General features: G+C 36.7%; 1 protein-coding gene across 6 annotated transcripts in view; it reads right to left on the bottom strand.

The window, feature by feature from the left end:
* Positions 1–16,256, bottom strand: part of Ubr3 (ubiquitin protein ligase E3 component n-recognin 3) — a 132,883-nt gene that overhangs the window by 16,528 nt on the left and 100,099 nt on the right. For 4 of the 6 annotated variants that reach the window (XM_029473748.1, XM_021152412.2, XM_029473750.1 and 1 more), the window contains 4 exons: positions 15,420–15,632; positions 13,245–13,381; positions 6,627–6,712; positions 3,695–3,800 (listed from right to left, as the gene is read on the bottom strand). In XM_029473748.1, the coding sequence (XP_029329608.1) occupies positions 3,695–3,800; positions 6,627–6,712; positions 13,245–13,381; positions 15,420–15,632 (542 nt within the window). The remainder of the gene's footprint in view (positions 1–3,694; positions 3,801–6,626; positions 6,713–13,244; positions 13,382–15,419; positions 15,633–16,256) is intronic. The other 2 variants (XM_029473751.1, XM_021152426.2) reach the window with 1 other exon arrangement.

Here is a 16,256-nt window from a genome sequence, read left to right as displayed (position 1 = left end):
GAGGGAGGTGGGTTTCTGAGTTTTGGGACAGCCAGGACTGCACAGAAAAATCCTTCCTCAAAAAAAAAAAAAAAAAAAAGTAAGACGGGAACAGAAAAATGGACAGAGATCCTGAAAACATGATTCACAAAGAACTCACAGCCAGGCAAAACAGTGTATGCCTTGTAATCCTAGTACTGGGTTTCTGAAGCAGGAGATCTATTAGTTCAAGGACAGCCTTTACTTCAGTGAGCTACACTATCCTTTCAAAATATAAAAGAAGGGGGCTGCAGAGATAACTCAGCAGCTGGGAACACTGATTGCCCTTCTAGAGGTCCTGAGTTCAATCCCCAGCAACCACATGGTAGCTCACAACCATAAAATAAATCAATCTTAAAATAGATTTTAAATATCATATAATATATAATATACGACACACACACACACACACACACACACACACACCCCTACCTGGAGAGATGGCTCAGTAGTTAAGAGCTCTTACTGCTCTTGTGGAGGACCCAGGTTTGGTTTCCTCACCAAATTAGCTTCATTTTACAGTAGACGGTGACTGATATAGACATTAGCACCTGGTCAGGGTGCAGAGAAGACAAGACTGTGGCGTGCCCACCTCTAAACTAATCAGCTATACCTCATTCTCTCCCTAAGGTTCAGGGATCATCATGGAAACAGGAGCAGGAAGAGTGTGAGTGCCTGGTAGTAGGCATCACAGAGGCAGTATATGGTGATAGCCCCACTGTACACAAATTCAGTGGCTTTAACGCCATGTCCAAGATCTGCAGCAATCATCCCAGCATGGACAGGGACCACATCAAGTTCTGTCCCTAGATGAGGAGCTATTGGTAACTGATGGCTATGGGGCGGGAACAATCAATTCTCTTTGTCAAGGTGGCCCTGAGAAGCTACAACACACCCAGTGGGTGCACAGCATGTACACCCTGCACATACAGGCACCATCAGGGGTCTCAGTGAGTTGGGAGGGAAAATGGTAGTGAGCCTAGAGGAAAAACTGAAGTAGGGAGGAGGAGAGGTACAACTGATTAAAAAGAACTACATCTTGTATAAAGTTTCCAAACAAGAAAAAAGATTGTTTCTATCTCAGCACTTTTAAGTAGCAATTTAAAACTAAACTCTAAAAGTAGACTGGTCGGGTGGGGGGGGGATAGCAAAATCCACCCATGTAAAGAAATCTAGTGGTACATGCTTGTAATCCCAGACCTGGAGAGGCATAGAAGACCAGCAAGCCCGAGGCCAATGAGAGACCTTGTCTCTAATAAAACAAAGCCCACACGGAAGGTACCGAGGAATAATACCTGAGTTTCTTCTCTGGTCTCCACATGCACTTTGCTACTGTGTAAAGGTAAATGGTAAGATATTTACAGCTATAGAGAGAACTAAAATAAAATTCTGTGTTGACCTATACTATACTCTATAATAAATCCCAAACAGGTTAAACTGAAAACCCTTACTGTAAAAAGTAAAACCATGCAGGTGCTGGAAGAAACTGTGAGTCAACTGCTTCGTGAGGACAGAGTGGGGCAAAGTTCACTGACCCAAAAGGAATAACTAGTAAATTGCTAATTTTAAAACTTGAACAACAACAACAAAAATCAGGTAAACAGACATCTGAGAATCTGGTGGGATATATTTTCAACTCATTCCACAGGGACCAGGCTCGATACTATACAAGCATGGCTGGAAATGAGAAAACTGACCTCCTAGTCTTTACAACTAGTTAATAGGTAAGAGGATCACAATAAGTAGTCCATGTGGGTGGAAGACAAATGTACCTAAATTTACCTGATTGTTTTTACTTAGAAAATGTTCATGTAGCAAAACACACACGAAGAAAGGTCAGTTGTTAAATAGTGGGGAGAACTAAAGTGAAGCATACATCATGATGATGAGACAGTAAAACAAACCTTCAAAGTTATTTTAAAACGTTTTCCTGTTTCTTTTTTTACGATATACTCCTAATGACACATGTTCTAAGAGCAAAGGGAATGTCTGATATAGTGATTATACTTGATAGGCTCTAGGATCACGGAGGAGACAGCCCTGTGGATGTGCCTCTGAGGGAGTTTCTAGTTTGGGTCCCATGAGCTGGGAAGACCCACCTTCAATGTGCATGGCACCAACCCATAGTACCAGACATAATAAAAAGGAGAAAGGAGATACTAACAGTATCTGTCTGCGCATGAGCTACCTCCTGCTCCTGCCACTCCCACAGGACAAGCTATGCCCTTAAACTACAAGGGAAATAAACCTTCAAGTTACTTTTGTCCAGCAACTTACTTGTTTATGCCAATGAAGTAATTAGTGTATCTTTAGCAGTTAATAGTGATATTTGAAGTCAACAAATAGTTATGCAAATGAGTAATTACATTAATATAAATAAAGGTTTTTAAGAACATAACAAAATGTTATAACTTAAAAGCTTTGCAATGTTACAATGTGCCTGAATTAGAAATACCAGTAAGAACTCAAGATCTTTAATCCTTAAAAAAGAAAAAATGAAAAGAGAGGGCTGGAGAGACGGCTCAATAGTTATGAACACTGGCCTTTCTTCCAGAGGACCCAGGCTGGCTCCCAGCACCTGCATCAGGCAGCACACTCCCCTCCCCTAACTCTGGCTGCAGGGAATCTGATGCCCTCTTCTGACCTCCATGAGTACACACACACAGCATGCATCCACTCAAACCCACATAAAGAAAGAAAGTAAATCTTACAAAGAAAGAAGGATGGATAGGTAGGTGGGTAGGTGGATGGATGGACAGGCAGGCAGGCAGCTAGGCGGTTAAGCAGGCAGGGATGGCCTACAAACAATGAGGCCCCTTAAGACTCAGACCATGATTTCTAAGTATTATTAGAGAATTACACAGAGAAGGGGCAATTACAGAACTAAAGTGAACTGTGTTCAAACCAGGAAACAAAGATCTTATGAAATACTATATGCAACATGTCAAATGTGTACCAGCCAACCTAGAAGGATTCTCTGTGAGCTAGAAGAGTGTGAGCTAAAAAGAATGACCAGAATGAAATGAAACACATTACATATGTAAAATATTAACATTATAAAATAACCAAGCAAGTGGAACTTACTGGTAATCAATGACAGTTGCCAGAGCACTAACTCATTACTTTCAAAGTTTATAAACTGGGAAAGAATCAAACATTCATCCTACCAATCTCTCTCTCATATATATATATATATATATATATATATATATGAGCCAACAAACAGTCTGTGTAAGAAAGTTCTTTATAGAAACCATCCGGCTAACCCGATGAGCAGATTCTTCTCTGTTACTATTTGATGGAAGCAAATGAGATGAAAGACAGGGACCACCAGCGGTCTACAGACCATCAGACGAAGAGCAATGAGGATCTTACAAGGAAGCGTGAAAGGCTAAGTGAAGCCACTGACCAAACTGTGACATAAAGTAGCAACCAGTCGCTACCTACTTCTAAGTTGAGTGCTTCACTTGCATAAAAAGCCAATAGGATTCTTCACTTCTCAGAAACTTCTGTATGACTTTTAAAGAGGATTATGGTGAATTGTTTTAAGTGTTATTGTACACTTAATGTTTCAAGGAGAAATATATTCATATACAAATTTAATACCATTTTTAAATTTAACAACTATCTTTCTAAAAAGGATTTTAACTGTTTTAATGCTTTCAATAATACTTACTGTGAATTCATATCTTCCACTAACTGGGTGAGTTTTTTCCATGGATTATACTCAGAATCAATGGTATAAAGCCGCATGTGCAAGGCTAATACATGGAACAGCTGATCTAAATGAATTGGGGGAAAAAACACTAATGAGAAAGTTGATACAATTCTTCCAGAACAAAATGTTCTCAAACGTTCAAGTAACTTTCTTCTAATAGTTTTATTAAAGAAATATGATCCTTTTAATTTGATCAGTCATTATAATGAATCAAGTTTACCCCGTGTCTTATGTGGGTTTTTCTTGCTGTGACAAAATCACTTTGGAGAGGCAAGGGTTTATCTTACAGCTCTCAGCTAACACCCCATCAGTGAGAAGAGTCAAGGCAGGAACCTGGAAGCAGCAAGTGAAGCAGAAGCCATGGAGGGGCACTGCTTACTGGCTTGCTCATGGCTTGCTCAGCCTGCATTCATATGCCATCCAGAACCACTTCTCCAGGGGTGCCACTGCCCCAATGAGTTGAGCCCTCCGAAATCAAACACTAATCAAGAAAATGCCTACAGAGTTGCCTATAGGTCAACCTTATAAAGAAATCTTCTCAATTAAGACCCCCTCTAATAATAATATCCCAGATATGTCTAAGCTTGTGTCAAGTTGACCAAAGCCAACCAGCAAACCAAGACTGGCCACCATAAGCTACAACCACTTCATTCCCATCTACAGTGCTCTAACCATAACTCCCATGATTCCTAATAAAATCTAAACATGTCCTTATGCTCAGCCTTCACTCACAAGTGGTCTGTTTTCCTCATCTGCTATAGACAGACCTGTTTCACCTTCATTTCATGCTGCAGTTATACTAGTTTGTACTTCTTAGTATTGTAGCCATTTCCTAACTCTACCTTCAACTCCCTACCTGGACAAGACATCCCTAGCAGTTCAAATAAAAGTGAACTTCTTCTGTGGAGAATTTCTCTCTCCAGGTTTTCATTCTTTGAACAATTAAACTATTTTAAGCTGTCTATACATTTTAAATTGCTGCATACACAGACATAAGTTTAATATAGATCATGAATTATATCTACATTAGGTTAGAACTTCCCAAATCAAACTGTCAGAACTAGAGGCTACCTTAGCTTTTTTAACTACAGTATAAGCTAGTTTTGTGTTCCACTTGTTGTTGTTTGTAGTGCTGGGCCTGGAACATGCCAGGGAAGTGCTCCACCACTGAGCTAGACTCCTAGTGTCCAGTTTTAATCTTGGTGAAATCACAGAATCCCTTGAGATGTTAACTGCGGCCTCTCAGCTACAGTAACAAGCAGGAAGTCTCAGATCGAGGTACAGAAGACGGCTTATTTTCCTGCCAAGAGATAATGTCTCTCACATGGTGCTCTGATACTAATAACTACACAATATATATCTTCCAATGACTTCAACAATTTCTACTTCTGCCAAAGAAAAACCTGAAAATCTTCTTTAATGTCACCAGAATCTGTGGAGTTTCATAACTGCTTTCCAATCATTTTAATAAAGAAGTAAACAGTATAATCATTAACAAAAACTTTCTCTTAATAAAAAGTTATACCTTACTTTTTACATTTGCTTGGTCCTACATCTATTGAAGTCATATTGATATGAAGTTCTTCTTTGTCTAATTTGCAACAGAATCTTTCTCATTATCTTTCAAAGCCTTGTTATTATCCATGAAAGCTTCACTGGTTCCATCCAGAAATGATCCCCACCCTTAAAACTCCTCTAACAATAGTCATGGGCGACAACCCATCTTACAATCATGGCCAAGAACCAGTCTCACATGCTGCACACAGTGCCCTGCATCTGGCAGAACTGGTGGCTAAGGAGAGCTCGAGGTCTGACTTAGGAATCAGGAGCAGCACTGCACAGAAGCTGCTACAGATGCCTGCAGATCTGCTCATCGGGACCAAGAGAAATCAGTGGTGAGAGAGAAACTGGAAGCCAAAGAACTTGAGAAAAAGCCACTAGAATTGTATTTATAGTATCAAGATTATGGATAAATTCACGAACTCCAAGCCTCTGAATAAACGTAAATGTCTCAGAAGGAAAATGTGCCCCGGAGCCCCTTTACTGGAAACCTTCTAAGCAACGCTTTCTGTACTCGAACCAAACCATTGTAACTTAGGAATCTGTACTGTGTACTAATTCAGACATAGGATAAACTACACCTTCTTCATCTTAACAGCTGCCCATTTAAAACATATTATTACACCACAGAGTACACATAAAGTTTAAATGCATACATTAGAGGTCACTACACACTCAGTAAATAAACAGCTTCTCGAATCTTGTATTCTAGAAATCAAGTGGTATCCCAAAATAAAATACCCAAATCTATTATAAACATTTAAAAAATTATAAATAACTTTATCAAAATTTCATGTTTGTATTTTTATGGTAAAAAAAAATTTAAGGTATTTTGCTTTTAAATCAACCCTAATACATATCTTTTCAAAATTATATATATAATTTTTTATTTACATATAGTTTAAATTTATATATAGTATTTTTAAAGGTTGATATGCATTTCTACTAGATATTATTAAGTAACATGTAAAATTTCTTTCAAAAACTTGAATTTTTTTATTCCTGAGAATAATGCATTTATGTAAATCTGATCAATTAGACATTTATATTGCTGACCAATCACAATATAGAAAATGCTAAATACCTACATTTTTTTCCTAAGGGTAGTAGCATTTTGAGCACACTGACCAATCACAAAACAGAAAAGGCTAAATGTTCACATTGTTTTTCTAAGAATAGTAGCATTTTGAGCATCTATTACTTTGAAAACTGAACTTATATGAACAGAATTTGAAGGAAAACAAAACACTGAATGACCACGTTGCCTAACAGGCTTTCAAAACTGGCACAAATAGAAATCTTCTAAAGCCTAGCCCTGTTCAGTACTTACTCAAACAAGATCTTTTCCCCGCTGTGCTTGCACCACCTGAGCAGAGACTGCCTCCTCTATGAATCAGTTCCAGTTCCAGATTGGTTCTGTAAGCAAAGCATTCAAATCTATCTCGGTTATAAGCTAGGGAGACTGTTTTTATTGACATACTTCAATCAAGGTGGAAGATAAACTCTTCAACTTTATTACTTGCAAAATCACAATTTATGCAGCATTAATGTTTTTTCTTATACTTAGTAATTAAAAAGTAACAATTTATCCATCTCTCATAGATGTTTAAATTTAAACCTGTAAAAGAAGTACACATACAACTATGTAATTGTTGCAAAGTCTCAGTCACTTGCAAACTAAAAATTGGGCCTTAACAACAACAAAAATTCCCTGCAACATACTTTATAAGCCTATATATAAATTTAATGAAAAATATGTACTTCAACTGTCATCCAACAGATAGATAACCACTGTCACTAAAAAAGGCAAACTGATTTTTCTAATAAGGGAACAGTTTTCATTCATTGGACATTAGATGGTATCCGGAAATTAGTATTGTGAAACAAAACCACCAACACTTAAGTGACTATGACCAACACATAATCAATCATGGTCTCTTTTATAGATTTCTACAATTTCAGTTTTATTAAAACTATTGTATAATTATTGATAGTGATAAAGATCAGTACTGCTTACAAACGTCTGAAATTACAAGGCATTCAGCATTTATTAGCTTACCAAATAGCAACTATGAGTAAACTGATGTTTCAAAAAGCAAACCTATATAAAACCGAAATGCTCAGAGTAACAATAGAATAATTTTACTAAAATAAAAAATAAAATTTGAGTTATACTTCGACTGTGCTGTACTTCAACCATCACCTTAAATATTTATTTTCAAACAAAACTGAGTTAACTAGTTTATATTCAAAGTATGCTGATGAAACACCCGCCCACCTTCACCCCCACCTTAAAGAGAGGTGAGACTCCCAGCTTATTCTCTGCTGCGATTCAAGAAAAGACTACACCCTATTTTATTTAAAAACAAAACATTTAACTGGTTTCGGCTATATTTTAAGATGATGTTTCACATATAACATACAAACTTTAAAATATTACTATTCCTTAGTCTGTACATTTGCTACCCATTTCTAACAGAATGGTTTCATCTTCTTCTTGGGGTGGGGAAGATGCACTTTAACATGAATAAGGTTCCTGCTCAGAGCTCCATCTGGCTGCTGCTGATAAGGGCATCTGTGTGACAAGGGACTTTTCCACCCTTCGGGCGATTTGCAATGCTCACTGAACTTCTAAAAACCTACCAGCAAGGAAGCAGGGACAAGGATTTCATATTAGTGGACAGAAAGCGAGCGCGGAGACCAGCATGTGTTCCTTCATCAAGGGAATATAAATGAGATCAATATATTTTGTTTTCACAAATCTTCTGATGCCTAATCTGTAGAAAAAAATTAATGGCTATATTCTCTTATAAAAACTATGATTTCCTAGACAGCACTTTTTTAAAGTACCAACCAAATACACAAACAAATCTTACAAATCTATGTCACAACCAGAATGCCAACTCTCATCTCACTGTATTCATAAAAATGTCACTGAATTATAACAATTCTGTTTATTGGATCACCAAATATACTTTAAAGGATGACAAATAAGTTATTATGAATTTTATTCTAAAGAAAATAAACCTATTAAGTCTTACATTATTTTAAAATATGGCTGAAAGATACTTCTATGCAACAGTTCTACTTCATCTTATAAAACCATACAAAAAGTTAATACATAATATTTAAAATTTAAAAAAAAAAATCAATGTCAGAGACCCTAACCATCAACATTGCATTGTTTCATTTCCACCCAAACTTTAAAACTCACTAGACTAAGCCATCCAGGTGGATGTGTATCCCCTATTACATTCCACTGTTGAAAAATCACAGCAGTATGTTTTTCTTTCCTGGATGGATAATACAAAAATAAGCATAATTTGGAAGTGAAGTTTTTATGCTTTTAATTCTTGAAGAAAAGTAGATCATAACTTCTACCAGAAACATACCCAGTGAATTTGGCAACAGAGAAAACCTCTACATTTCAAAGAATGACAAGACTGCAGAAAGCTATCACTGTGGACTTAGATACAGCAGCATTAAAAAGTCTTTTAACTATACACATCAGCCCTTTATCCATATCAAAGTTTGTGCTCTTGCTATGTTCCCCTTCTTACTGTTATTTTTAGGGCAATAATCTGAAAAACAAATGTGCAGGCATACATATTCACATACATAGCCAAAAAAAAAAGTGTGTGTGCACGTGTGTATACACACACACACACACAGAAAATCAATTCAAACTGGAACAATAGAAAGTGCAAAGATTTTAGAGAATATATCTGAGGCCTTGAGAGAATATATCTAGAGGTCTAGAGAATATATCTAGCCACTTCATTGTCTGAGCAAGTTTCTCTGTTGGGTTGAGAGCCTAAAATGAAGACACAGCTCTTCTAGGAATCCTTTCTGAGAGAGAAAATAGATATTTCATATACTTTGTTTTAATTCGTTTACATTCCCTTTTGAATGTTCTATAGTATTTTACCAAAATAACATTTGTAGAACCTATTTTTTTATTCTGTTTTATATACAATGTTGCTCAAGCAACCATGTTTTAAGTATCTAAATTCCTAATGATACTTAATAATATGCTGTATTTAAAAAACAAACAAACAAACAAAAAAGAGCTATGTAAGACTGGGGAGACTCAGTGGGTATGGTGCTTGCCTTGCAAACACATCTCCTATACCTATATAGGGCCAAATAGATTTACCAGACCATCTGAAAGCCCAGCATTCAGGAACTGAAGAAATAGAATCCCAAAGCAAGGGGCTAGTCAGGTACCTAAACAGAAAGCTCCAGGTTAAGTGATTGAAAAAGAAACTCCACATCAACTGCAGGCCACACACATACACATACACACATACACACACACACACACACACACACACACACACACACGGGGCGGGGGGAGGCACACATACACACACACTAAGACATATACATACATATATACACACACATAGAAAATTAACCATTTTTATTTATTGTAGTTCATCTCCTTTTGCTGATCTTTACAATCCTTAAATGCAAAAACAAAAGAGAAAGAAACAGGGCAGGCAGATTGTTTTCAAGGGGAAAATTACCTCAAATAATAGTTTTAAATCAAAAGCAAAAAATGAAAAGGGTTCAGTGTGAGCCTGGGTCTGGTGGCTTATCCTCCCTGCAGTCCAGCTACTCAGAGGCTGAGAGGAAGGACTTGCTTATGCTCAGACCTGTGCAGGAGAGTCGGGTGCTACTTATAAAGAGCACTACCTGGCTTTACAAAGTGCTCCTCTTGTTTTCAACATAATTACTTTTAAAGATCTAAACTTACAGCCGGGCGTGGTGATGCAGAGGCAGGCGGATTTCTGAATTCGAGGCCAGCCTGGTCTACAGAGTGAGTTCCAGGACACCCAGGGCTATACAGAGAAACCCTGTCTCGAAAAACCAAAAAACCAAAAAAAAAAAAAAAAAAGATCTAAACTTACAATACAGCATATGAAGATATATATTCATTCTACTGAATACCAATCCATTCATGCTTGAGAGAGGTCTGTTCATCTGCATCTCAAATGCTCCTGTGTCTTCTCTCTACCATTTCTATGTTTCTCACAGTTACACACCTAGAGCTACAGACCAACACCTCTGTTCATGACTTAGATACCAAAGTCCTTGGTGGGAAAATCAATTACTGAAAGTCATGTTTTTCTTAGTTTCAGTAATACAATAATGAGTTAATATTAAAGGAAGCCTTCTTACCTAGTATAACCTCTTCATAGTCCATTTTTATGACTAATATTTGCAACAGAACAAAAATTTCAGAATAGCTTGAAACATATAAAGTTGGTATGGTTAATTTGAGAATTAATTTTCAAAAATACATTCCAAAAATTTCCCTTCTGTTGCTTTAAAAAGAAAAAAAACAACTTTTTTCCAAAAGGGTCCTCATATAAATCAAATTAAAAACAAAGACATGTACCCTTTCCATCAAAATACTGAGTTCTCGGGCTGGTGAGATGGCTCAGTGGGTAAGAGCACCCGACTGCTCTTCCGAAGGTCCGGTGCTCAAGTCCCAGCAACCATATGGTGGCTCACAACCATCCGTAACGAGACCTGGCGCCCTCTTCTGGAGTGTCTGAAGACAGCTGCGGTGTACTTACATATAATAAATAAATAAATCTTTAAAAAAAAAAAATACTGAGTTCTCCAGCCATCAAAAGAAATACTCTCTTCCCAAATATCAAGTCTTATGCTCCCTAAAGCACAAACAAAATTACTTACACAGCTAGGAGAAATTCAACTCAAAACTAGAGCTATGTCATAATAAAATGCCAAATATAAATATATCTTCAAGTTCTGGGAATCACAAAGAATTAAAAATGAAGTAATTTAAAGTAAGTTTGAATTACAACTTATTTCATAAATACTTACTTGAATAACTTTTGACTGCAACTTCTTTCATAAATAGTTAATAGTTTCAGAAATATTTTCTCTGAAAGGTAGGTACTGACATATTTCATAGGATTTAAATATTTAAATAAAATACTGAAACAAGCTGCATGTTAGAGGAAAATAAAAGCCTTGCCATTATGTTCTGCTCAATATGATAAAACCCTTTTTCCTTCATTCAGATTTTAATTTTAAGTCACTTTGGCCTTCATTTGTTTTCTTCGCGACAGCTAACTGAGACTTCGGGAGGCCTGCAAGCTCACTGAAACTCTGCGATGCTTGATTATCCTAAGCAGATAGTCACTGTCTCATGGTCTGAGTTTATTACTAGGGTTCAGAGAGGGATGGGGAAGGCAGCGTGACTTTCCTGTTCTTCTGCCCACACCTTTAGCATCTGATCCCTGTCCTTGCTTCTCTATAAGAGAACACTGAGTCCATCTTACTGTTACCATAGCCTTTTTTCATAAGTTATTTATAGTTTAAGGCAAAACACAAGGACCTAAATTGCAGCTAAATTATACCTTAATGAAATAGTTTATCATATTACAGGAAAATTCCATGTATTGATCATTCCCATTCAATCAAGATCTCAGGATCTCCTAGTAATGCCAACTCTAGTGAAACTGAAGGCATAATATAGTGAGATGTGTGTGTGTGAGAGAGAGAGACAGAGACAGAGAGGAGTATGTGTGTAAACACAACAGCTGATCTGCATTCAATATTTCTATATAATAATTACATATTGTACAGAAGCTATGCATGATCCTAGATCCTTAGTAAAGTTAAATTAAATTTAGTTTTATAAGCATAGTTATAAGTGTGTAGTAATCAGTAACTCCCCAGAAACAAAATAATAATTCTATACCTCACCATCTAAAAATCAAACAAACAAACAAAAAGCATTCTGGATAACAACAGCCTAGGAACACAGAGTAGGAAGGAAGTCGTTTTCTAGTGCACAGATATGTCTATATCAATCTGGGTCCAGCATTTATGGTTACAGTCTGAAGAGTGAGGTAGGGTCCTTATCTTGAGCTCTAACTTGCTTGCTGAAATTCTTCTAAGTCTGGATCCATTTCCTGGGTTTTAAAGGTTACATAAACTCTTTCACTTACTGTTTTATTACACTGCTATGGGAGTGGGGCAAAGATATTAAAAACAGAACACAACCTATAAGAGGTGAACACAAGACAGGAAGAAAGATGACTAACTGAAAAACCAAAACCACTGAATCTTGACTCAAACGATCTCAAGTCCAGCCTGTAGTTCTGCTAGTAAGTTGCTGGATGACTTCAAGCCCCATCATCTCGCTAGATCTTACCAACCACAATACTGTATGAACAAAATAAGAAGTATGCTTGCAAAGACATAAGAGGCTCTACTGTTTCGGCTTTAGCAGGATGTGTTTGTTCGTGAATAGCTGTATATACCTGCATCTTCCCTGTTTCCTTCTTTTACAGCTCTCTATTACCACATATTCTCCAAAAGTTCTGCTTAGATGTGTGCATTGATGATGATCCAGCTACTCAGAAATTAAGCTAATGCTCCCTAACTCAAATGAGGAGAACTTAAGTGCTGCTTCCCTGAGCCTGCCAGCCAGAGCAGAGGCCAGAGCACCTGGCTTCTTGCTTTCTCTTCCTTCGCTGGCATTTCCTAACATACTAGGAGAGCTCTCACTTGGTTCAAAGAAACAAGTTCCTCTCTTGCAGCCTTAATTTCTGTAATGAAGGCATGTAACACTATGTTTTAGTTCTCAGCATAAGCACTTGCCAAGACTTCATCATACATAAAATGCCATATTTTAAGGGACTTATCAGCCCCAAGTGTTAATAATATACTTTCCCCCTTATGTTCCATGATGTTCAACAGCAGCCGAATTGTTCAGCAAGTAATTTAAAAATAACTTCAGGAAGTAACTTCCTGGGAGGTTATAAAACTAGCTATACTTTTAACAAATATTAAAGATACATATCCTTTCTTTAAACAAAAACAGATGGCAAGATAAAACAAAGATTCACTAAACAATAAAAAAACTAATACTAAGGAAATACTAATATATATTACACATACCTACCTAGCAACAGAGTACATAAAGAGAAACTCATTGTCTGGTGAGCCTGGGGTCTTGCTATAGTCTCTGTATTTCTTCTGAGTGGTATTTTTTATATCTTTCATTACAGATTCCATTTCTTTACTTAAGTTGGTTTCTGACTATAAAAAAAGTGAACATACATATAAAACTCACATTAATTTTCTTTAGTAATAGCTTAAAACTGAAATATTTATTATATAAACACACTAGAAAATTAACATTAAATCAAAGTAGATGTAACATAAACAACTTTGCACAATTTAGTGTATAAAGAAAAATTAATCAAAACTGAATCTATCTTATTCAAGTTCTGGATGGCAACTGATAATATCCAATTATGATAAAACCCAATTATGAATTATTGAGTTAGCAATACAAACTCTAGTCTAATCTAATGAGTACATAATGCTAAATAACATTTTAGAATCAGTTCCATATTTCCCAAAAAGCTGACTTTATTTAAGTTCAGTTTTCAAAGAAATATAATACCAATTTCCCTTACTTTCTGGCAAATTTTGAATAAAATTTACATACCAAATACCCCTCAGATTCTAAAGTTAGTCTTCATTTGAGAAAGTAAATGCCAAGACATAAATCTGTATGGTTTAATGTCCAAACTTTTGTTTCAAAAGCTTAGTTTAATGGCAGAGCAGTTGCCTACTATGTGAGAAGCCTTAAGTTCAATTCCCAACACTACAAAAAAGTAGAATGGCAGTAAAGTATGTCACATCCTTTATAAACCATAACAAAAATCTACAACATAGGTAAAACATTTTAAGAACTTAAACCACACAAATTCTGTTGATGGGGATTAAAAATCAGAATCATTTAAGCCAATTCACATTACAGAAGACCAATTTGTAGTGAATGATCACACAGAGTAAATAAAGCTGTGAATAAACGTTCTTAGTTTTTATTACATGTATGTGGTATATGTACACATGCACACACATATGTGGGTGGGGTCATGGATACTATGGCACATGTGGAGAGGCCGCAGGACAACTTGGGGTGGTTAGTTGTCTCCTTCCAGCACATGAGTCCTTAGGAATTAAACTCAGGTTACCAATCTTAATCTCAATATAAATGATGATATATTTTCAAACATTGTATTTGATACTTATATGCTATATTATATTTGTACATTGAGACAGTGACAGAGACTCATGTACTATGGTACAGCATAGGCCACATACACTTTGGTAGTCCCTTAAAATTATATTACCTAGAGACATCAAAGCCATTTGGTTTGTATAAATACAATTTGATGCTCACACAATGGCAAAATTATTTACTGATGCCACTTTCAGAATGTATCCATTGCTAAATAAGCAAAATAACATATATGCTTTTTGCTTTGCTTTGCTTTGCTTTTTTTTTTCTTTTTTCAACATCTTTAAAGAGTCTAACCACATTTAAGCTTGTGTTGACTAGTTTTATGTCAACTTGACACAAGCTAGAGTCATCAGAGATGAGGGAGCCTCAATTGAGAAAATGCCTCCATAAGATCAGGCTGTAGGCAAACTTGTAGGTCCTTTTCTTAGACCTACAAGGGCAAGCCCTTGGGAGCTGGAGGCAGGCAAATCTCTGCGAGTTCAAGGTCATCCTCTACTAGCAAGTGCAGGACAGCCTGGGTTGGTTGTACTGAGAAACCCTGTCTCAAAGAAACAAAAAACAAAAAAGAAAAAAGAAGGAAAGCAGGTTGAACAAGTCATGAGGACCAAGCCAGTAAGCAGCAGGCCTCTGCATGAGCTCCTGCCAGGAAGATTCCTTCAATAATAAACAGTGATGTGGTACTTGCTTAAGGTCATGGTGTTTCATCGCAGCAATGATAACTCTAACTAGAACAAAATTTAAGCTCATGATAGTCTTAATACATTAAAATTATAATGATTTTAACTAAAAAAAAATAACATCTGATAATTTCTTCTACAATTTTCATTCTGTTTTTCAATGAGCACAAACAGAAGACATAAACTTCAAAAAATCAATTTCTACTAAATGCATAAAGGCCCGGGGTAACTTAGGAAAAAAAAAGAAAAGACGGTAGGGAGTAGGGAAGAAATGGGACTAAAGGGAAGGAGGGAGGAGAGGACGGAGGGAGGGAACCGAAAAACAGACAAAGTTAATAAGTTAGCCAGGATATTTCTGCCTTACACTGATGCTTACTGGGAAAGCTCCCGGCCGTCCCTGCAGCTCTTCCACTTCCTTTATGAGATCTTGTGTGCTTTTGTTACAAGGGCGTTGCCAAAGGTTATTTTCCACATTGCTTCCAGGATAACATGGAAGAACACTGTTGGCAAACTGTCTACAGAGGGGACACGTGAATTCTCCTTTGTCCACTGAGAAGCCCTGAAGAACCTGGTCATTCTGAAAGATGAAATAAACAGAGAGATATCCGATTCACACATTTGTAGTAAACATAAGTTACAATACCATATTTTACAGTAAATTAGCGTACCATACAAAGAAAGGCATCTCTAAAATATCACAAAAATTAAGTCTCTGATTTAGTTGTCAATGGTTAACAAGGCACTTCTTATAATACGCATTATGCTATAAGCACATGCAAGACACTATCCTTTCTTAAGTAATACCACAATATTTTTTTCTATATAAGCAAACCTTTAATATCTTTTTTCTGAGGAAGCTATAGAAAGTCTCAATTGTTCACATGGACCACAAAGCTCTTTACAATCTGGCTTCTCACCAGTTCTTTAGACATACAGATCTAGATAGAATGATTCAAAGGTACCTTATGTCATCAAATGTCTGGGCATACTTCAGATGGTCACTATGACCCTGTGTGTACTTTAAAACAGCACTCTTTGTCCATCAAATACACAACCTGGTGCTGAATTTAACTGTCAACAGATCCAGAATCGCCAAGGGGACAAACCTCTAGGCATGCTTCTGAGGGGTTTCTAGATTGACTCACCTGAGCTGGGCAGCGCCATTTCACAGACTAGTGTCTACCCTGGGAAAAGAATGCCA

This window comes from Mus caroli, chromosome 2 (assembly GCF_900094665.2).
Source record: "Mus caroli chromosome 2, CAROLI_EIJ_v1.1, whole genome shotgun sequence".
In the NCBI taxonomy this organism is placed as follows: domain Eukaryota; kingdom Metazoa; phylum Chordata; class Mammalia; order Rodentia; family Muridae; genus Mus; species Mus caroli.
Note: the sequence above shows the minus strand (reverse complement) of the source record. Positions and strands in the feature narration are given on the sequence as shown.